This window comes from Dendropsophus ebraccatus, chromosome 3 (genome assembly GCF_027789765.1).
Source record: "Dendropsophus ebraccatus isolate aDenEbr1 chromosome 3, aDenEbr1.pat, whole genome shotgun sequence".
NCBI classification, from domain to species: domain Eukaryota; kingdom Metazoa; phylum Chordata; class Amphibia; order Anura; family Hylidae; genus Dendropsophus; species Dendropsophus ebraccatus.
Window position 1 is genome coordinate 57,483,339 of NC_091456.1, and position 22,614 is coordinate 57,505,952.

General features: G+C 40.2%; 1 protein-coding gene across 6 annotated transcripts in view; it reads right to left on the bottom strand.

Moving 5' to 3' along the window:
- Positions 1-22,614, bottom strand: part of PCSK5 (proprotein convertase subtilisin/kexin type 5) — a 341,536-nt gene that overhangs the window by 149,012 nt on the left and 169,910 nt on the right. For all 6 annotated transcript variants that reach the window (XR_011362133.1, XR_011362134.1, XR_011362132.1 and 3 more), the window contains exons 10-12: positions 15,736-15,839; positions 3,301-3,418; positions 2,184-2,372 (exon numbers count right to left, since the gene is read on the bottom strand). Coding sequence is in view for 3 of the 6 variants with exons in the window: in XM_069961823.1 (XP_069817924.1) it covers positions 2,184-2,372; positions 3,301-3,418; positions 15,736-15,839 (411 nt within the window). In the remaining 3 variants the exon portion in view is untranslated. The remainder of the gene's footprint in view (positions 1-2,183; positions 2,373-3,300; positions 3,419-15,735; positions 15,840-22,614) is intronic.

Here is a 22,614-nt window from a genome sequence, read left to right on the forward strand (position 1 = left end):
GAGTGTATGGGTATACCTTTGCTAGAAGCATAAAACAAAGTGTGAACAGAGCCTTACTGATCTGGAAAATAATGTAAAAAATTTGGTAGCTTATGTGACTTTTTGGCAACAGGGGGGTGGGGGGTTGGATTAAAAACTAACACTAAAACCATCTGGCCCCTCCCTTGGTGATCAATCGTGGTACAGGTTTAATTTTACCAAAGCCTGTTATGATACGTAAGATGAGCTGTGATTGGTTACTATGGGAAAGCCAGACAGTATTGCTGTTAGCTTTCATTTATTTTCCCCATTGTTTATTTTTTCCTCTACAACCTCAATCTCAAACCATAAAGCTGATGGATGGGAACAAGCTCATCATCTTCTCAGTCCCTATCTTGTAGCTACAATATTCAGGATTAACACTAGACCCCATTCCAGATAGTCTGGTTAAGTTCATGATTTAGACGTTATATTCTACAGGGGCAAACTAGAGGCAAAGTAAATGTGAAGCAGCACTGGGATAGAATATGGTCAATTTGTCACTGGAAATAATAAAAACTACATAGGACTGTGACACAACTAAACACAGTACGAAGGTTTTTTATGTCTTCCTGTGCAAACTTTTCAACGTTAAAAAAGAAGATCAAACACTGGTCATATTGTTTAACCACTAAACAGAGTAATACCTTTTATGTCTGTTAATGCATGTCTATTGGAGACCATTTTTTATGTGACCTAACGATATAAACATATGGCTTTGACTATGAACCATTAAACACTATTGGGGACATTGATCAAAAAGCGCCCTTGACGTATTCCACGAAAAAAGGGTGGACCTTTTCCATGACATACATCTGCCATATCTCCTGTTTACCTGATGGATGGGGAGGGGGGAGGGGGGGGGCATCAAGGTGGAGAGGAGATTTAGGGTGGTATTACATGGAACAATTATCGTTAGAAAAATCTTTAAATCGTTCGGATTTGAACGATAATCATTTCGTGTAATAGCAGGCAACGATTAAACGACCAACGAGAAATCGCTGATCATTTAAAAGGATCCGGACCTATTTTTATTGTTTGATCGTTCGCTTATCGTTCGCACATCGTTCGGTGGAATAAGAATTCACAGCTGAAACGTACGCAATAGCGACGACTAAACGACCGCAAGAACGATCATAAATAACGATCATCGTTTCGTGTACTTGGGCGAACGATTTCGGGTCGTTTGCCTTAGCGGTCGTTTAAGATTGTTTATCGTTAATCGTTAGTCGTCGAAAAATTGCTTGGTGTAATAGTACTGTGTAGAATTGTTGCACAATTCCTGAGCCGGGCAGAGGGCCGGACATGTTTACTAAGAGGTGGGTGTCTCTTAGCAAATCTGTCGTTGAAACATAAGGCTTTAACTATGAACCATTAAATACTATTGTGGACATTTATCAAAATGTGCCCCTGGCGTACACCACTTATAAGTCAGTCTTGATAAATGTCCCCCTAAAAGCATAATCAACATAGTAAAGTAATTTTGTAGATACACTGCATTACTTATCTTGTACTAAAAGCTGTTATCTATTTTCCCTATGAGAATATGCTTGGGCAGGGCAGAGAAATGTGTACTCATCTTCTGTGCTCCCCCACTTTCCTTTGCCACTACTGTTCCCCACTGTCCCAGCACTGCCAATAATACCCAGTTTCACTGCCCAGCACCTGGAAGTCTCAAGTGCCTGCTTGGGAAATCAGTGACACTGGGGAGAGAAAGGAAGGTAAGTACAAATTTCTTCGTTTTTTTAGCCCTTCCTGAGCACATCTGCATAAAAGACTAGACAACCCTAGATAACCCATTTCAAGGTTCAATCCTTGCATTGAAGTTGCACTGAAAGGGACTAAAATGTTAGGGATGTGGCCAAATACAAGACTTTTGACTGTTTTGAGCCTGTACAATTCTATACTATATGCATTGATATGGACTATAATATGGGTTGTATCCCAGGGCAAGAAGACAAGGTAATAAAATGTACAATGATATTTGACTTTTCGGTAAATTGTATCTCCGTATATCACACAAAATCTAAAATGAAAAATATACTTACTTGTAATTATTGGAAACAGAACATGTTAATAGCTCCAGTTGGCAACACCTGTGTTCATGTAAATGAGATCTAAGCAACCCTGTTGATGCACAGTTAACTCCACCATGAAAAGCCTACCTGTTAGCCAGCAGCTGGGATCTGGTGCCTGATGGAGACGTCAGATAGATAGCCAGGTCTCCTCTGCGCGGATGTGTAATTGTGATGCGTACAACCACGTGCTCTAGGTAAATGACATGGTGGTTGACGTTGTCAGCACATCCTGTGGCTTTATACACTGAACGTACTACATTGTCTGGACGTATTGTCCTGTGTAAAGTGAAGAATACAACATGAATATTTCCAAAGTATCACTTTTACATGGTGTTTAGTGTTTAGCATATAACCCAGCAATACCTACTATTGCACAAAAAGATTATGGGCCTTACTTGGCTGATTACCACTCAGGTCGATGATTGTTTAGTGTAATAGGACATCTTGAAAGACCACAATATGTGCAGCTACGGTCCGCTGTGTGGCGCTCTGTGCGATAGGAGCAGCGGCAGCTGCCCGCCACAGACTTAAACAGGCCGTCAAGTAAAATTCAGGCAGTCCATAAAACTGCTTCCCACACGCTGTCTGTGCGTGTACTGCGTGTACCAGTCAGGAGGCAGGGAACAAGGGGGAAGCGAGCTGAGCTCTCTGAGCTGACAGGTTGGCGCTCGCTTCCCCTGGATTATTGTGCCGTGTAATACGGCCTATAATAACACAAGGACATGTGAAAAAAGAGGTTTGGTGACCAACACCACTCCCATTTTCCCCCATTTGAACTCAATGAACAAGTTTTTGTTTTCTTTTCAACCATAGTAAATAACTATGCAACTGAATGTGTTAATGGGGTGTGCTCAGCAGGAATGGTATATACAATGTAAGTGACTTTACCATTTACATAAGTAATACAGGTACATTTACACATTCTTTATATGTGCCTATGTGGTAAATGCACCAGATATAATGCAATGTTTACTGCAACCATTACCTATTAATTCTGCCAATTTACCAAACAACATGGCATCTACATAGCCCTGTAACACATACATTATGCACTTTACTGCACTATACGGAGGATATCAGCTGCATCTATAAAAACAGTAACATTAAATATATCTGTTAGATGAAACATGGTGTTCAGAAGAAAATAGATATGATGTCAGGTTTACTTAACAGTAAATGAATTCATAAAAATTTGACATATTACTTGATCTGGCGGTCTGTGTTTTCAACACAAATGTGCTGTGCAGGGACTGTCGTCCATTTCTCTGCTTCTATCACCATGGCTTCAGCATCCATCAAGCCGAATCCATACAGGTGACTCACTGTTGGGCAGATGAAAAAAATAAGAATTCAGAGTTTTGTAAGAGTCAGCAAAGCAAGCAGACATTTTTCATAGAGTAATGTGTTTCCTCCTGGGATACTAGAATTATTACACAGAAGTATTGATTGTGTATAAGAAGAATATAAACATTAAAAGCAAAAAAATACATTATTTGTATCAATTTTATTTTTTTTCTTCATACATGTAAAAACAACTGCACATCCTTGGGACCCCCGTCCATCTTTAGAAAAAAGGGGATATTTTGTAAAATGGAAGGATTTATCAATGGTTTTTGTGTATGTTTTGGAGAAGAACTGATGCACTCACCTATTTGCTCATAAAAAAAAAATCTCGGCTTTGGTTGTGTTAAAAATTTGATAGCATTGGGTAAAGAAAATGAGCGCTGGAAAAATCTGTGACTTTTCCACACTGGTTTTCTGGTGAAAGCATTAATAAATTCCCCCAAATGTTCCTCCATTGAATCATAGATCCAAGTTATGCTGTGTTTATACAGAGCGATAATTCGCCCAATCGATCGTTTAACGATTTTGAATCAACGATTTGGTTTTTATAACGATCAGCGTTTAGATGAATAAATCGTTAGAAAAATCGTTAGAAAATTCGTAAGAAAAATCGTTATTGCGATTGTTTTTAAGATCCCTTTTTAATCATCCCTTTACATAGGGTGAATCTTTGAAAGACTGTTTACATGAAGCGATCTGCGAGTTTTTAGTGAACGACGATTTGAGAACATGTTGAAAGATCAAAATGAATGATTTTTCGCTCGTCGCTTGATCGTTTGCTGTGTTTACACAGAACGATTATCGCTCAAATGCGATCGCTATAGCAAAAATTCGAACGATAATCGTTCCCTGTAAACGCAGCATAAAAAGATCTCATTGGTAGTCTTTGGTCTTGGACCATCCACAATTTAACAATTACCATATTGTTTATTTTGTACCTTTTGGTAATATAGATCCTTTTATATATATTTGTATCTTGTTGGCTTGGTTTTTATATTAATAATAGAATAAGTAAACTGTGAACTTTAATAAAAACATTTGACCTAAAGTTGTAAAGACATGTTAAAATCTTTCATCATACAGGGTGTTTAGGTCTTCACAACTGCTAGAATGAGTCGGGAAAGAAGCGATCAGCCAAGCGGGGGTCTGAACACCAAAACCTTGACTGATAAAATCATTTGACGTAAAAAAGTTTTCTAAAGTTACAGGGACACTTGGGCTACATTTTAGTGATTAGTAATTTATACCTATGTAGCCCTGTATATTTAGGGACTGTAAGTTCAATAATACTTATCAAAGAATTACACAGACACACATAATGGTCAACCAGAGTCAAGGTTCCTCTCTACAGTATATGGCATATGAATAGAAACCTATTTCAGATATTAAGAACGTACCATTGAGTAGGCAGAGGCCATGCCTTGTTTCGCCTAATCTCATATCTATCTATCTATCTATCTATCTATCTATCTTATCTTATATATACTGTACCTACATGCACTACTAACTTCACAAACAAAGTAGGAAAAAGATGTAAAACACTGTAAAACAACAAAGATGTAAAACACTGTAAAACAACAGAGAGAAGCAGGCAGGCTGAGAATATCTCATACAAACTTCACTAACAATGGTCCGGGCAACCTTGAGAAACTGTCTATTGATGTCAATTCCATCATGACGCAGGGTTCTGACAGAGAAAGACAAGCCTGGAAACCTGTAGCCTGATGTTTAATCTTTGCAGTGTTCTTAGGATGTACATGACATACGGCAGAACCTTTTTGATTTATGAGATGTGAGTTTCCCTAGCAACCATGGACTTTAATGTTTTTTTTTTATCAATATGGAACTATTCATATTTCTTACAAAAGTCTTCTATAATAAATCTCTGAATTAAATAATGGCACAAGTCAGGTTCTGACCCCCAATGGGCAGTGGATAGTGAGATGTCACAACTCTAAATGCATGAAATATAAGATGTGGGCAGGGACACAATGGGGTTGCTGTGTCATTTACTAATGTGAAACATTGTGTCTTTTTATTCTACAAGAAAGAGTTTATATGATCCTTAAAGGATAACACTGGCGCAAAGTAAAAATAAAATAACCCCCCCCCCCCCCCTAATCTTATTTCCATACTTGCCATCAATGTTTTTTCCTCTCTGTTTTTGAAAAGGAAAAAATCTAGCCACCTGCAATGACGGCTGGTGGTACATTATTCTAGTTCAGGTGGACTGACTGAAAGGACAGTGAAAAAAGAAAAACTAAAAAATATTGTCCACTGTTTTTAAATAATTTGCATGATCATTATTTTGACGTCTGCCCAGAAATCTGTTATTAAATACACTATGTGCATTGGACGCCCGTCATTCCATTGACTTCAATGCATTGCATTGAATGCAATTAAATTGCGGCAATAATGGACGGATGTTGTTTTTTTTTTAAGTAGTGTAAACATAGCCATAATTGTGTCTCCTGCTTGAAATCCCAATGCCCTGGGACCTTGGCATGCGCCATTCACCCTGTTTATTTCTCCTCTAGTTCCTGGTTTGGCAGGGAAGCGCACATTGCCAAGTCCCAAGACCCCATTCTGCCTCCTGTTCCACCCCCTCTGTCAAATCTCCCACTCCTCCATTCCTTCTACTTCCCCTCCTACACACCCTACTGCACCAGCATCTGGTGACGTACAGAGAAGGGCTGACCTAACTAAAGGACAGATAGGAGTTAGAGCCTGTTTAACACTGTGGTATATAGGCAATAGATACTTAGGATGCAGACTGTGAACAGGATGAAAAGGGGAGAATCAAAAAATATTAGATAGATTGTGGCTAATACTAAACTACAAGAGGGGGCAAAAAGGCTAAAGAATGTGGAAAAAATAATGAGGAAACTGCACAAATTTAAAGGAAATTGGCGGGGGTGTCAGCTTAGATAATGTTGGATATGTCCCCAAAATATATAAAGCTATATAACAGAATAACACAGGGGCATGAATTCAGTGTTTGCGTGCAGTAACTGGCAGGTAGAGACATGGAGGTAAGAAGTCCTAATAGGATTTTGCACTGCGGTTAAATGTAGTTACCAATTTTAAGTGAATGCCTGCATAGTTTCCACATGAAACAACTGAAATACCTGCATTTCTTTCGTGATTTATGTCTGCACAGAGGGGGCTACTTTTAACCAATGGAAAATGCGGTAAGTATTTGTGATTCCGATATACCATAAGGGCTTCTGCCTGACGTGAAGTAATGTCATGCAGTGACTGCCAGAGGCAATATTTCTGCTTGATAACGTTCACAAAAGGTATGAAGCTTTTAGCAGAGCAGTCTGTAGCTATCATAGTATCACATTGTGCCTTGCAGGCATGTCAATCTGTAAGGAAGAGAGAGGTGCTAACATGCCCCCCATGATGCAGGCTACATCTTTACTTTCCCTGCCTTAGGTTCTGCCACCCTATGCAGCACTGTTTGAAGCCGATGCTTGGAACATAAAACAGTCATTTTCCTAGGAAACATGTTCGGTAGCTCTCCGGCAATAAACTATGTGTCCAGGCGTATACTGAAGAAACGGTTACAGACATTTTACTATCTCACTGTGGAGCTGGACGCATGGATGATGCACTATAAAGGGATTCCCTTGGATTCAGAGGGTAACAGAGGTCATTGACAACAATTGGTGATTGCTGATTACATGAATGTCCTTTAATGCTTTATTTCCCAACACAATGATCCCCCATATTCAGTGATAATATTCAGATAATTATTTATCATTATTATTCATTCCAATGTGGTGTTTACCTTGAAAGCTTTTGTTAAGAACTGTGGGAACAATAACTTATTCATACTCTATTCAGTGTAATTAAAAGCCAAAAAACAACCTATGAAAATGCCAGGACATACTGTAGATGGACATGGACTAAGTCTTTAACACTGTTGAAACAGGTTTAAACCAGGGATGGGGAACCTTCATATATAAAGGCCCCTACAAGAAATTTTGGGGGAAAAAATTCTGTGGAAAACCCCCTCAAAGGAGAAGGGGGCACTGCCTCCACTTGGAAAAAAGAAAGTTCAATCTCCGGAGGCAACACGCCTTCTTTACAATAAGAACTGTGAATCTGTGGAACAGTGTACCCCAGGATATGGTCACAGCAAAAGCAGTAGAGGGCTTCAAAAGCGGCCTAGACAAGTTCTTAGACCAAAATAATATAAATGCATATGTAAAGAACCTATCATCCGCCCCCCTTCCCTGTATCCATCCCCTCCTTGTATATCTCCCTTCCCTGCATCCATCCCCTCCTTGGTTGAACTTGATGGACATGCGTCTTTTTTCAACCGTATAAACTATGTCTGGACAGCTAAAGCTTTGGCTGTCCAGGCAGGATGGGAATTGTAGTTTTGCAACAGCTGAAGGGCCAAAGGTTCCCCATCCCTGGTTTAAGAAGTGTCTAGAAAATGGATGACACTTAGAGGAACTGTAAAATGTGGCAAATGTATTAAAGGAAGCCATTGGTGGGTCCTTGGCAGCTTGTCTTTACCCCTCCAGCCTTAATTGTTAGACCTCTCCCTTTTTGGGTATAGGCAGAGATTGACCAAGAAGCCATTAGGGACCGCGCTTATGATTTGTGACTCAGGCAAAAGAAAAGTGAGAACAGGTTCCTTTTAAGACAAGCTTCATTTTTCTGGCAAAATGTTACTGTGCATGTGAATAACTATGAGATTTCTTAAAAATCTAGCACGTCACATATGCCATCTTTTATAAACTTGTTCCCATTTGCAGCACTTTAATGGACTTGTACAAGCAATGCATTGGACAACAGTATTGATAAATTCCCCTATTAGCTTGAAACAACTAATAGTCCTGGGGACCAGTACGACCATACTGGTTCTCTGGACAATATTAGCGCTTTCACACTCTTCATCTACTGTGGTGCTGTCAGTTCGGGATATTAAACATACGGTCAGACTGGGACTTGTAGCCGTAATATGAATACAAAATTGCAGCTGTATTACACTTGTCTGAAACTGGCCTAAGACTGTAAGCTCTTATGGGAGAAGCCTGCGGTCCATTTGTGAGCAAATGTGCTTCGGTATGTTGATGTTCACTTTATAGGTTTTTTAACATTCTCTTATTTTAAAGCCCTGCAGAAAATGTTCTCCATAGTACTCCACAGATTATTGTCAGTAATAATTACCAGCCATATAGTCCTTGATAAATAGGATGTGGTCACAATGGACATGTCACTATGCAATGTCACACGGCCACAAGCTCATTTACACAAAAATATATTCGGTACGGCAAGTCAAGATTGTTACATTTTATCTAATAAAAAAATCTTTAGAGCACGATAAACATAATAATGTTTTACATCTCTGTAGATAAAATTATATTGAAGATGCAGTAAAATTTTACTTTTATACTTGCGCACAATCAAAGAAAACATAAAATTGCACCATGTTTGTAATGATAATGAAAGCATTCATTTGCTTACTGTTTGTCTGGGACATAAACTGGTTTATTTAAAGGCGTTCTATACATTTTCTAACAAAAGCTGTTTGGTTAATAGATAAAAAAAGTCGTAACTTGATAATGTGCAGTGAAAGCAGCCAACAACAGGCCCAACGTGGCTCCATTAGAATCAAGCAGGGCCACATCACACAGGGGAGGGAATATCAATCCAATGGCGTTGGGCCTGCCCCAATGCTCCGAGCCGGGCCGGTGTACAAGCAGAAAAGGGCACCCAGAGTGGGAACCAGGCAGCGCTTTGAAAAAAGGACTGCTACCCTGGGATCCCTGTGCCAGCACTGACCGTAATTGAAAAATGTCCATAGGTAAACAGCCAGAGAGCAAAGGGGTTGGCAGTAATTTTCCATTATGCCTGACCCCTATCACCACCGACATCATCTGTTGGTGGTATTATGGGAGAGTCCCATAAACCTTATATACGACGAAAGTATAAGGTGTATGGGGACCTTTAGCTAGAATATCTATATGAAAGTATAGACTAGATAATATCTACAGACATTTACATACATGGTGAGATCATACAAACTAGTGCATTACCCTGGAGTGCTAATAATACAATGTAAGAACAGTACAAGCTCTTTATATGAATATAACAGCTTTCCTCTCTACAGGTGGTTGCAGAGTTGTGTGATTTGCCATCAGAGCTGTTATAATGATAGTAAAGATCACTGACAGTATGCGTATAATATATATATATATATATATATATATATATATATATATATATATATATATATGGTACCAATTAGGGAGAATGGGGCCTGTCAGATTGATGGGTGACTCTGCCCTCCTGTGCGTGTTGTAACACAATCTGTCTTCTTAGGTACTTCTTCCAGCTGTTTCTAGAAGACGTTATGTATATTTTCATGCTCTGCCATTTATTCTATCATCATGTTTCTAAAATACTTATTAGAGGCAGTAACCTTAGTAACATATATGTCTACTTAGAAAGCTGATCAATTCAGAACATCATTTATTTTGCAATCATTTAAAGTTATATTTTTCCCATTCATCTATAAAACTGAAATCAAAGAAAATGTATTTAAAGCAACTCTGTATCCACCAACCCACCATGCCCCACCAAACGCTAGTGCCATCTGTTTTATGAAAGTAAATCCTGTTGTTCACTGCGGCCATCAAACGGCCGTTATTTGAAGTTGTTCACACACAGATTTTTTTTTTTTTTAACATGGCCACTTTTCCCCCTACTGTTGTCTCCAGTTCAGGTGCGGTTTGCAATTAAGCTCCATTTAATTTAATGGAACTGAGTTTCAAAACCCCACCCAAACTGGAGACAACAGTAGGGGGAAAGTGGCCATGTTTTTGTAGCGCTGGTAACCCCTTTAAATAAATTTACCAATGGCAGTAAATGCAGTTATGGTTGGCAAACTATGTTAAAGGCTATGATCACACACGTTCTTTTTGACTAAAGAACGGATGTTATTTGCAATGGAATCAGTGTCCGTTCTTTACTGAGAGGCGACATTGCATTGAAGTCAATGCAATGCCACCTAATGTGTTCACACGTGGTTATTTTAACACCTGTTAAAATAATGTACATGCCTATTATTTCGGGATGCTGTCCGATAATAATAGCTGTTCATACAATGTAAAGTCAGCCGGCACATTACTTTGAAGTGAATGGTTAATTGATTTGCGGGCACACCTGGGAGTTTCTGCAGCCGATACAGAGGTATCAGCTGCAGGAACTTCCTGAATGCAGCCCAGCGGCCGGAAGTTTAACAGCGTCCATTGCTTTGCAACAGACGCTGTTAAACCCAGTGTGAACATAGCCAAACAATGACCATTATTTGGTACTCAAAATAATGGCTGTTAAAAATCGTTAGCCTACGGGTATATTTACATGGTTCTGTCATGCTGCGGCATTCTGTGACTATTTTAAGGTAATCACTGTAATAAACTGGGATTTGCCTACACTGTAATGTTTTAGGTTGGGTCGGTTATATAAAATAATAACTGAATTATTCAGTTCATTATTTAGATCTAATTAGATTCTTTGGCTTTAGCATTATTTTTCATTTATAAATAAAACTATAAAAAATATATAAAAAGAACTCTCAAAGAAAGCTCAAAATGTGCTGCCGCCTTTAGAAAAATGTTATCTCAATGAAACAAATAGATTACTGATCACAGCATCTTTGAATGGTATGCATAAGGGTAGCTTCACACGTACCGCATTGCAGTGGATTTTCTGCTGCGCATCCGCAGCAGATCCGCAACAGACCTGGCTAAATGAATGAACACAGCATCAAATGCGCACTGTAAAATCCGCAGCACATCCGCAGCACAAAATCCACTGCGATACGGTACGTATGAAGCTACCCTAATGGTTCTAGTGTAAAAATGCTCACAACCAGCAAACAAACATTGTAGGGTGCGAAGTATTAAAGCAGAGACACTAATATATACAGATTATGGGGGAGATTTATCAAACTGGTGTAAAGTGGAATTGTCTTGCCCCTAGCAACCAATCAGATTCCACCTTTAATTTTTTCAAAGAATCTGTGAGGAATGAAAGATGGAATCTGATTGTTTGCTAGGGGCAACTAAGGCAATTCTACTTTACACCAGTTTGATAAATCTCCCCCTATGTTTCTAAAATATCTCTTTCAAACATCTCCATCTTTTTGCGCACAATTACATACATCTATTACTCAGTAGAAGGTGCTATATAAGCATTAGGTTGATCTGGCTAATTAGCAAATGAAAAGTACAGTTTAAAAAGATAATTTTATTTTTTGCACTAATTTCTATAAAAAAAAATTAAATAACCAAAATCTTATTTTCTGAGTGCTGAGTACCCTCAAGTGTCTGGGTGGATTTTTTTTGGATTGATTCTGATATGTGACACAGGGTCCACATGGATTACTTTGATCAGTATTTTTTGCATTCAGTAATTCCTGAATGCAGCCCAGCGGCCGGAAGTTTAACAGCGTCCATTGCTTTGCAACAGACGCTGTTAAACCCAGTGTGAACATAGCCAAACAATGACCATTATTTGGTACTCAAAATAATGGCTGTTAAAAATCGTTAGCCTACGGGTATATTTACATGGTTCTGTCATGCTGCGGCATTCTGTGACTATTTTAAGGTAATCACTGTAATAAACTGGGATTTGCCTACACTGTAATGTTTTAGGTTGGGTCGGTTATATAAAATAATAACTGAATTATTCAGTTCATTATTTAGATCTAATTAGATTCTTTGGCTTTAGCATTATTTTTCATTTATAAATAAAACTATAAAAAATATATAAAAAGAACTCTCAAAGAAAGCTCAAAATGTGCTGCCGCCTTTAGAAAAATGTTATCTCAATGAAACAAATAGATTACTGATCACAGCATCTTTGAATGGTATGCATAAGGGTAGCTTCACACGTACCGCATTGCAGTGGATTTTCTGCTGCGCATCCGCAGCAGATCCGCAACAGACCTGGCTAAATGAATGAACACAGCATCAAATGCGCACTGTAAAATCCGCAGCACATCCGCAGCACAAAATCCACTGCGATACGGTACGTATGAAGCTACCCTAATGGTTCTAGTGTAAAAATGCTCACAACCAGCAAACAAACATTGTAGGGTGCGAAGTATTAAAGCAGAGACACTAATATATACAGATTATGGGGGAGATTTATCAAACTGGTGTAAAGTGGAATTGTCTTGCCCCTAGCAACCAATCAGATTCCACCTTTAATTTTTTCAAAGAATCTGTGAGGAATGAAAGATGGAATCTGATTGTTTGCTAGGGGCAACTAAGGCAATTCTACTTTACACCAGTTTGATAAATCTCCCCCTATGTTTCTAAAATATCTCTTTCAAACATCTCCATCTTTTTGCGCACAATTACATACATCTATTACTCAGTAGAAGGTGCTATATAAGCATTAGGTTGATCTGGCTAATTAGCAAATGAAAAGTACAGTTTAAAAAGATAATTTTATTTTTTGCACTAATTTCTATAAAAAAAAATTAAATAACCAAAATCTTATTTTCTGAGTGCTGAGTACCCTCAAGTGTCTGGGTGGATTTTTTTTGGATTGATTCTGATATGTGACACAGGGTCCACATGGATTACTTTGATCAGTATTTTTTTGCCAAAATCAGGAATGGAACTGGCACACAAAAAATTATAATGGAAATTGAACTTTTGGGGGGGTTTAAAAATACTTTTATTTTACTGTGTGTGAACATAACTAGAGATGAGTGTACTTATAGTAAGTTTGGATTTGCGGAAACATGATTGTCTGCATTTGAATCCCTAAACCTGAAGAAGATGGATGCAGCTCTAGGGCTGCCTGGAAAACATGGATATAGCCATAAGCATGTTATGTTATCCAGGTAGGCCTAGGGCTGCATCCATCTTCTCCAGGCCGCGTGATTCAAATGTCGAGTTACTGGGTTTATGCAAATCCGAGTTTATTGTCGAGTTGTTCATCTGTAAACATAATCTAATAGTATATGATAAAAATTTAGGCAAAACAATTAAAATTTACATTAACTACATTTTAAAAATGTTTATGCTCATAAAGGCTAGGTTCACACTTCGTTTTTTTTTTCTTGTAAAGAACGGACATTGATTGCAATGGCATCAGCGTCCGTTCCTTACTGCAGGGGCAGCATTGCATTGAAGTCAATGCAATGCCGCCCGCTGTGTTCAAACATCGTTTATCTAAAACCTGATCTTTAGAACAGGCATTAGAATAATGTGCCTGTCAATTATTTACGGACGCTGTTCACTAAACAGCGTCCGTAAACATCAGCTGTTCACACAACACAATGTGCAGCGGCAGCTGTACATTGCATTGAAGTGAATGGCTAATTGATTTGCGGGCACAGCCAGCGGTGCCCGCAAATCAATCGTGAAAAAAGAACGTTCCTGCAGCCGATACTGAGGTATCAGCTGCAGGAACGAGTGCAGCCCGGCGGCCGTCTGTTTAACAGCCACGGACATTGTTAAACGATATGTGAACATGACCATAGAAAGAAAAATATTTAATTTATGTAACGAATAAAAGTTCCCATTTTAAGTTCAATTCTTTGAGCGGAAAATGACAGAAGCAAAGGCGCGCAAGCCATCCCACAGAGACACTGAGACAGGGGGGATTCCGCGACGGAAAGCTCCGCCGTGGAATTCCACCTGGTTTGCTCAGTGTGACCATACCCTTAAGTGGAAATACCTCAAGACAAGGAAATGACACTCGATAGTGTGTGTGGCCTCCATGTGCCTGTATAACCTCCATACAAGACTTGGGCATACTGCTGATGAGGTGGTGGATGTTATCCTGTGGGATCTTCTCCCAGACCTGGATTAAAGCATCACTCAACTCCTGGACAGTCTGTGGAACAATGCAGCGTTTGTGGATGGAACGAGACATGATGTACCAGGTCTGGGGAGGGGACAAGCCAGTAGCATCAATGCCTTTATCATGCAGGGACTGTCGACACACTTCAGCCACAGTAGTCCTAGCATTGTCTTGCATTAGAAGGAACCCAGTGGCCATTGCACCTGCATATGGTCTCACAATGAGTCTGAGTATCTCATTCCGGTACCTAAAGGCACTTAGGCTACCTCTGGCAAGCACATGAAGAGCTGTGTGGCCCTCCAAACAAATGCCTCCCCACACTCACTGCCAAACCATTCATGCTGGAGGATGTTGCAGGCAGCAGAACATTCTCCACAGTCTCCAGACTCAGTGTGAACCTGCTCTCATCCATAAAGAGAACAGCGTGCCAATGTAATGTCAAATCTGCCAATCTTGGTATTCTTTGGCAAATACCAATGGCTCTACACAGTGTTGGGCGGTGAGCACAGCACTGACTTGTGGAGGTCAGGCCCCCATACCACCCTCATGGTGTCTGTTTCTGACAGTTTGAGCAGACGCATGGATATCTGTGGCCTGCTGGAAGTAATTTTCCAGGGAACTGCTCTTCCTGTTTCTCTTTGCACAAAGGAGAAGGTGGCTGTCCTGCTGCTAGGTTGTTGTCCTCCTACAGCCCCCTCCATATCTCCTGGAGTACTGGCCTGCCTCCATGTATCTGCTCTATGCTTTAAATACTGTACACAGAGACACAGCTAACCTTCTTGCCACAGCTCGCATCGATGTGCCATCCTGGATGAGCTGCCTTACCTCTGTGGGTTGTAGACACTGTCCCATGCTACCTCTAGGGGTGACAGCAAAGACAAAATGCAAAAGTGACCAAAACAACAGTCAAAAAAGATGAGAGCAGAGAAATGGTCTGTGGTCACCACCTGCAGAACCGCTCCTTCATAGGGGTTGCTTATTACTTATCATTTCTACCTGTTTTCTGTTCCATTTGCACAACAGCAGGAAAATTTGATTCATAATCAGTGTTGTTTCATAACTGGTTCACAGAAGAGTAATTAATGTGGAGTTATATTGTGCTGTTGAACGATCATCATTGCTTTTATAAGACTTTGACTCCTCTCATAGTATACCGTTATTGATGAGTAATTCTATATGGTGCAACACTTGATTTATGTGAAAACTACTAAGTACAAAGTACATCACTTCTTGCAGCACAATAAAGGTTTACAGAAGCAAATTACTACTGGCGTACTAGGTGGGCGGAAGTCTTGTTCATTGAGTAAGTGCCACAGGAATTTGTATTTGTTTGGCCTTCACAGACTGCTGTCTTTTCTTTCTTTTTGAATGGTTTAAGTTGAAAATGCAGTAACATTACTAGATACAACATAAAGTGACAATATAGATCATAGAAATAATAACAACATACCCTTGTGACCTGCGGCATTTGTCTTCCAGTCAGGGGCATTTAGGTGCCTTTGGCGAGACGTCCTTACGATAATATGCTGTACATCTCTCCAAGTCAAGAATGGGCTGCAAGAAATAAATAGCATTGCAAATATAAATTAAGTTAAAAACTATAGATATTAGTGATACTAAAGCACAGAGGTCTTCACCCATTTCAGCTTGAGGCTCCGTTCACACAGAGTTAAAAAAAAAAAAAAAAAAAAGATAAATATAAGCGTATTGAGTGAAACAGATAAAAAAAAACAACCTGCTGTATTTTGTAAAAGCAGGTTGTAATAAATGGGCATGTTCATTCCTTGGACCCTCATATTCAGTTATGGTTGTTATTCTATATGGTGTGCGTACTGCAGTCCAATTTCCAAATTACTTCAAGTGTATTATTATAGTGAAAACATGACTGCTGGTGGTGTGCCACATTAGGGCACACACAGTAAAAGAAAAGCAAAATACAAAAGTATGCTCACACTATGTTTAAAAGCGTCCATAGCATAGCAACAGACGCTGTTAAACTGCTGGCCGCCGGGCTGCATTCAGGACTGTACTGCACTGTCGGGTGTGCCCGCAAATCAATTAGCCATTCACTTCAATGCAATATGTGGCTGCCGGCCGACTTTCCATTGTGTGAAAAGCTATTCTTTCCGGACGCTGTTCGTTGATAAGCATCTTGAATTATTAGGTATGTACTTTATTTTAATGCCCGTTCTAAAGATAAAGGCTGTGTTTTATACTTTTGTTACTGTCATATTTTGCTTTCATTTTCCTGTTTGTAGACATAGCCTAATGGTCTTGTCTGATAGTGGGAAAAGGGGGTTTATTCTAATCTCAAAAACCCCTAGTACTGCTAGCACAAGGAAAATTTTTAGTTTACACACCTTGTACAGCCAATGTTCATGATAACACAACGTAAATTTTTGCCCGTTAGACTACAGTCTTTTTGGACGGCAGCCGTCAAACGGACAAAAAAAGATGTGTGGTTGTGATAATTTTTTTGCTTTTGGTCTGTTTTTTTCAGACAATTATAACTCCAAATAAGGCTTTACAGTGTGTATTCATAGCCTAAATACAGTATGTTTCTGACCAAGGAGCTATGAACTATGATACACAGTAGTCATTAGCGTATTGCTAAGATTTAGTAATGACATACATACACAATGGCCCAGATTTACTAAAACTGTAATGCTTAGACTGACAAACTTCTAATGCACCAGATTTATTACAACATATTATTCTAATTGGTGAACCTGGCACATCTAAAGACTGTCTAGTTTAAGTTTAGACACACAATTCATTGGCTTTAAGGGTACCTGTCACCATGTGCTGTCACATGCTCTCTACGTTTTGGCATGGCGAGAGGCAGCTCATGCCAGGGAATCAGGTTGCCAAGGCATTCAGTGCATGAACCCTATTCTAAGTGCCAAGGCATGGGCATAGAAATCGTCAAGCATGGGACATTGACTCAGCAACCTGATCCTCATTAAACCTGCACCAGAATTTGGTGCAATTTTTGGTGCACATAAAGCCATGCCCCCCTTTGACTGACCCGACACCTCCTTTTTGGACCTGTTGAAAAAGGAATAGTAGATGTGGCAAAAAATCATACAAGAAACTTTTTGATGCATTTGTGCCAAAATTATTTGCAATAGTAAATCTGGCCAAAGACTATTAGGCTATAGGGGATTTCTAAGAGTAAAGGACCAATTACACAGAGCGATTATCAGTTAAAAATTCGCTATAAGAATAAAAAATGAGCGATTATCGGTCTGTGTAATACAGCGATCAAACGACAAATGAAAAACTGTTCATTTTTGTCTTTCAATATGTGGAAAAACTATTGTCGGTAGTTCACCGATCAATCATATATCTGTTTGTGTAATAAGTCTTTGCCAATAAAACATGTCTTTGCCATAAAACGACGTAAAAACGATAGTTCATAACAGTAATCGGTGAATGTAATAACATCAGAATTGTTTGCTACAAAATCGCTAGTTTTCACTAGGGATCAAACGTTATAGGGAATCTTTAAAGCGACTCTGTACCCACAATCTGACCCCCCCAAACCGCTTGTACCTTCAGATAGCTGCTTTTAATCCAAGATCTGTCCTTGGGTCCGTTCGGCAGGGGATGCAGTTATTGTCCTAAAAACAACTTTTAATCCTACAGCGCTGTGTCTAATGGCCGGGGCTTACATTTGTATATGCATTAGGCTGGCACAACCTCTCCTTCCCTCCTCCCCGCCCTCCTTATCATTAGGAATGATCCAGGAACATTTACTGCTGTTTGAGCTTTGCACAGGTGTCTTAACGATCCAGCCCATGTTCATTATGCACACAGAAGGGGAATAGGAAGCAATCTGCCTGAAGCATTCCTAATCATGAGGAGGGTGGGGAGGAAGGACAGAGAGGTGGTGCCAGCCTAATGCATATACCAGCGTTTCCCAACCGGGGTGCCGCGGCACACTGGTGTGCCAGGAGAACCCGCCAGGGGTGCCGCGGGATCCCGGTGGGAAATGCACGCTGTCTCTTTAAGCATCCCGAGAAGCTGCGGCCGCGCAGCTTCTCGGGATGCACAGAGCGCTTTGATGTTCCGCCCGCACTATGAGTGGGCGGAACATTAAAGTAAGCAGAATATAGGAGCAGGAAGTGTCAGCGTCCTGCTCCTATATTCTCTCCCATAGGCCGCCGGCACTTCATGCCAGCAGCCTATGGGAGGCCGGGACGTGACCTCTCCGGCAGGCGTGCATCCCCGCGGCTAGCAGAGGAGCCCGAAGAGGAGGAGGAGAGCTGCTGCCTGCAGCCACAGCCCGAATTAGGTGAGTAGGATGTTTGTTTGTTTTTAAGGGGCAGAGCAGGGGGCATTATTAGTTCATGGGGGGCACCTCTGGGGGCATTATTAGTATATGGGGGCACCTCTGGGGGCATTATTAGTATATAGGGGCACCTCTGCGGGCATTATTAGTTCATGGGGGCACCTCTGGGGGCATTATTAGTTCATGGGGGCACCTCTGGGGGCATTATTAGTATATAGGGGCACCTCTGGGGGCATTAATAGTATATGGGGGCACCTCTGGGGGCATTATTAGCTCATGGGGGCACCTCTGGGGGCATTATTAGTATATGGGGGCACCTCTGGGGGCATTATTAGTTATGGGGGCAACTCTGGGGGAATATTAGTATATGGGGGCACCTCTGGGGGCATTATTAGTATATGGGGGCCACCTCTGGGGGCATTATTAGTATATGGGGGCCACCTCTGGGGGCATTATTAGTTCATGGGGGCACCTCTGGGGGCATTATTAGCTCATGGGGGCACCTCTGGGGGCATTATTAGTATATAGGGGCACCTCTGGGGGCATTATTAGTTCATGGGGGAACCTCTGGGGGCATTATTAGTTCATCAGAGCAGGGGATCCTACATACAGGGGGCAAAGCAGGGGATCCTACATACAGGGGGCACAGCAGGGGATCCTACATACAGGGGGCATCCCACATTCCTAGTCGCTTTACTGCACATAACACCAAACAGCGCAGTTACTTTGGGAGCCGACAGGAGGGAGAAATGATAGGAAGTTGCTAGAAATGTGCGGAGCCTAAATTGTTTGTCTTGCAGGTTCTGAAGAGATGAAAAGTAGCTGGAAGAAATCATCATGGCGGATGGAGAGGAAAAGGGAAAGTGACTCCTCAGATCAAAGAAGACGTCACCTGTGAGTCACTGTATGACCGTTTTCTTATTTTGTAGAACATTATTTAGTAGGGGTGCCCCGAGGAGTTTTTTTTTTCCAAGGTGTGCCCCGAGGTGGAAAAGGTTGGGAAGCACTGGCATATACTAATGTAAGCCCCGGCCGTTAGACACAGCGCTGCCGGATTAAAAGTCATTTTTAAAACAATAACTGCATCACCTGCCCAACGGTCCCTAGGACAGATCTTGGATTAAAAGCAGCTATGCGAAGGTAAAAGTGGTTTGGGGAGGACAGATTGTGGGTACAGAGTCGCTTTAATACAGGCTTTACTCAGGGCTCCTAAGCCAATGGTTTGTAGACTTAGTCCTAAGCTATTATAAAGGATAAGAATACAAGATGGTATTTAGATAATATCGCAACACATTACAATTTGGGTTGTGGTCTCCTAGCTGATTAGTGTTCATACATGTGTAGCTGACGTCTAAGCAGTTAGTAAGTAATAATGATGTACCACCCAGTCACAGAACACACCACACGATTAATCAGATGGAGAGTGATTTATAAGTGTTTGCAGAAATTAGCCCTTCCTAAATGACCTGATCCATGGCCATGCATAACTGTTAACGTCCTCAGCTGAAATGATTAACTAGACTTTGATAGCTTCCTTATGAAACAGAACAAGTTTAAAAGTTTACTGTGAAAAAGATCAGCACATCAGCCAATTCATGTTATTAATCTTATATGGACGGCACTCCGACCTGTTCTCAACAAGTAAATAACTTCCACATGGAAACCTTGGCGGATATCTGCTGTCTAAACAACAGGAGCCTGCTTACAAATTGGAGGGTGCCATTTTTCCATTATAAATTTTTTTTTTTTTTTTTTCTTACAGAGAATAAAGAAGAAATCTATCACAATACACTATAAACAACGAACGACACATTGGACCAAAACTTCTGCTCTTTAAGCTTTAGCTTAGATCATGCAGACAGTGCAAAATATACACATTCATAGAATGTTAGGCATATGATAATATTCCCCTCTCCTTATTTGCATCAGGGATGCAGGAGATGCTGGAGAAAGGGGGTCCCAAAAGTTGCAGCTGACATACTGTTATGAAAGCCAAGGCAAGAAATAAATGAACGTTCATATTAATGGATTCACTGGGTAAGACTATGGCTATGTACATACTTCGTTTAAAACACAGAAAAGGTGTCTGCTTTTTCTAAATAAAAGGACATGTATTTTGGCTGAGATTTAATTTACTTCAATGGAATGCATTGAAGCCAATGGAATGACGGATTTCCAATGCACACAATGTATAAAATGATGGACGTTGTCTGCGCTGACATCAAAATAATGATCATGGCAATTATTTTCAGGTGTCTTTTGCAAACACCGGATGTTATTTCTTAGTAGTGCACACACAGTTTCTTTTTTTCACCGCCCTTTCACTGTATTTACTATTAAATTTAATGAACTTTTCAATTAAAGACACAACCAAAGGTCACTGACGTGCAGCCAAACAGCATTTTTTTCTTTTCAAAAAAGGAGAGGTAAAAACATAGTGTGCACATAGCCTATCCCTTATGCAATCCAGGAGTGGTGAATATTATTATATGTCTTACATTCTATGACTTTGTATATTCTGTACTGTCTAAATGATCTAAGATTAAACCTAATGAGCAGAAGTTTTGGCTCAGAGAGTTGTATGTTGTTTGAAGTTAAACACTAAATTCACACATTGTCTTTTTTGACCATTTGACAGCTTTTAGAAAAGCTTGAGAAAGGCCCTCCTAGATTAGAGGGCAGAAAGGCGTTGCCATAAATAAATTACTCCTGCACTTTATGACAATTCAAGGATGGCACTCATTTCTTAGCACCGCGTTCAGAATCAGATGCGGTTCAGCTATAAGATTGCCAGTATTTGATCACCTGCGCCCTAGTTGTGAGAGGACAACTTGTCTTCTGCCGGGTCCTGGCAGTTAACCATTTTTGGGCATTTCTACTCAACGGTCGTTGTGGTCCCTCCAGTGTGCTGCGGTGACTCTCCCTATGCAATTACTAGCGTTGTGCCTATTTGCACAACCCTAGTAGGTGAGTGTATAGTCTACCCTCTTTGGGTACCTCTACTGCTCATTTATTTTAAGTTTTGACTATATTGAAGCGCCCTTCTGTTTGTGTTTTGTTTTATTGTGTAAGACTGGCATCTCTCACAATGGTCTTAAAAAGTCCCCTGTCAGTGCATAGGCATGGAGGATCTATGTAATTCAGAGATGGCATACATTTCAGCAACAATTTATGCCTATGTACAGATGTGTTAAATACAGTGTGGGCAGAGGTCAGTCAACCTCATCTGGGAGTGTCACCACATGATGTCATTGGACATAGTTGTGCCAGAACATTATATTCTCTAGGTAACAACATTAGCTCAACTCAGAATCAACTTATCAATCTCTTCCCGTACTTGTGGCAGCTGTTCAAGTCTGTTATCATATCGGTCTCAAGTAATTTATCATTTTAAAACTGTGGGGTGAACTATAGTCCATGTCTATTATAAGATGTGTCATACTTTCCTTCACAGCTTCAAACGTTACTGTCATTTAACAAAACTTCTGACATATCATAAGGACATACCAACTGTTCAAAGGGGCACAAAGCTCACCAGTAAGCTGACAAACCCAAATAAAGGCTGAATTATATCTAAATAATACAAACTTTGACAGCATCCAAGATAGTGAGAATGTCTTCAATATGAACCCGCGTGTGCTCAAGGTTCGCCCATCTATAGCGCCAAGGACTGAGCACTGTACAGCTCCTAATCTACAATCACAATGTAAACCTTCACCTGGTAGGATAGCAGTCCCTTTAGGCCCTCTGTGTACATTGTATGAATGATTTGTACAGTTTTCTTCATATATTCTAGAAAACTCTGCAGCTGTTCCTGTAAAAAGCTGCTTCTATTTGAGATGTAATATATATATAAAATATCCTCATTTACATATAAATACATGGTTTTGTAGTAATAGTTTTATTATAATAGAATTGTAATGTGCAAGAAAATAAAGACCTTTTCCCATTGTGACTTGGTCAAGTAAATATTCATAGCAAATGGTGGATTAAACAATAAAGCTTTTGATATTGTAATCATATCCCAAACCCTGC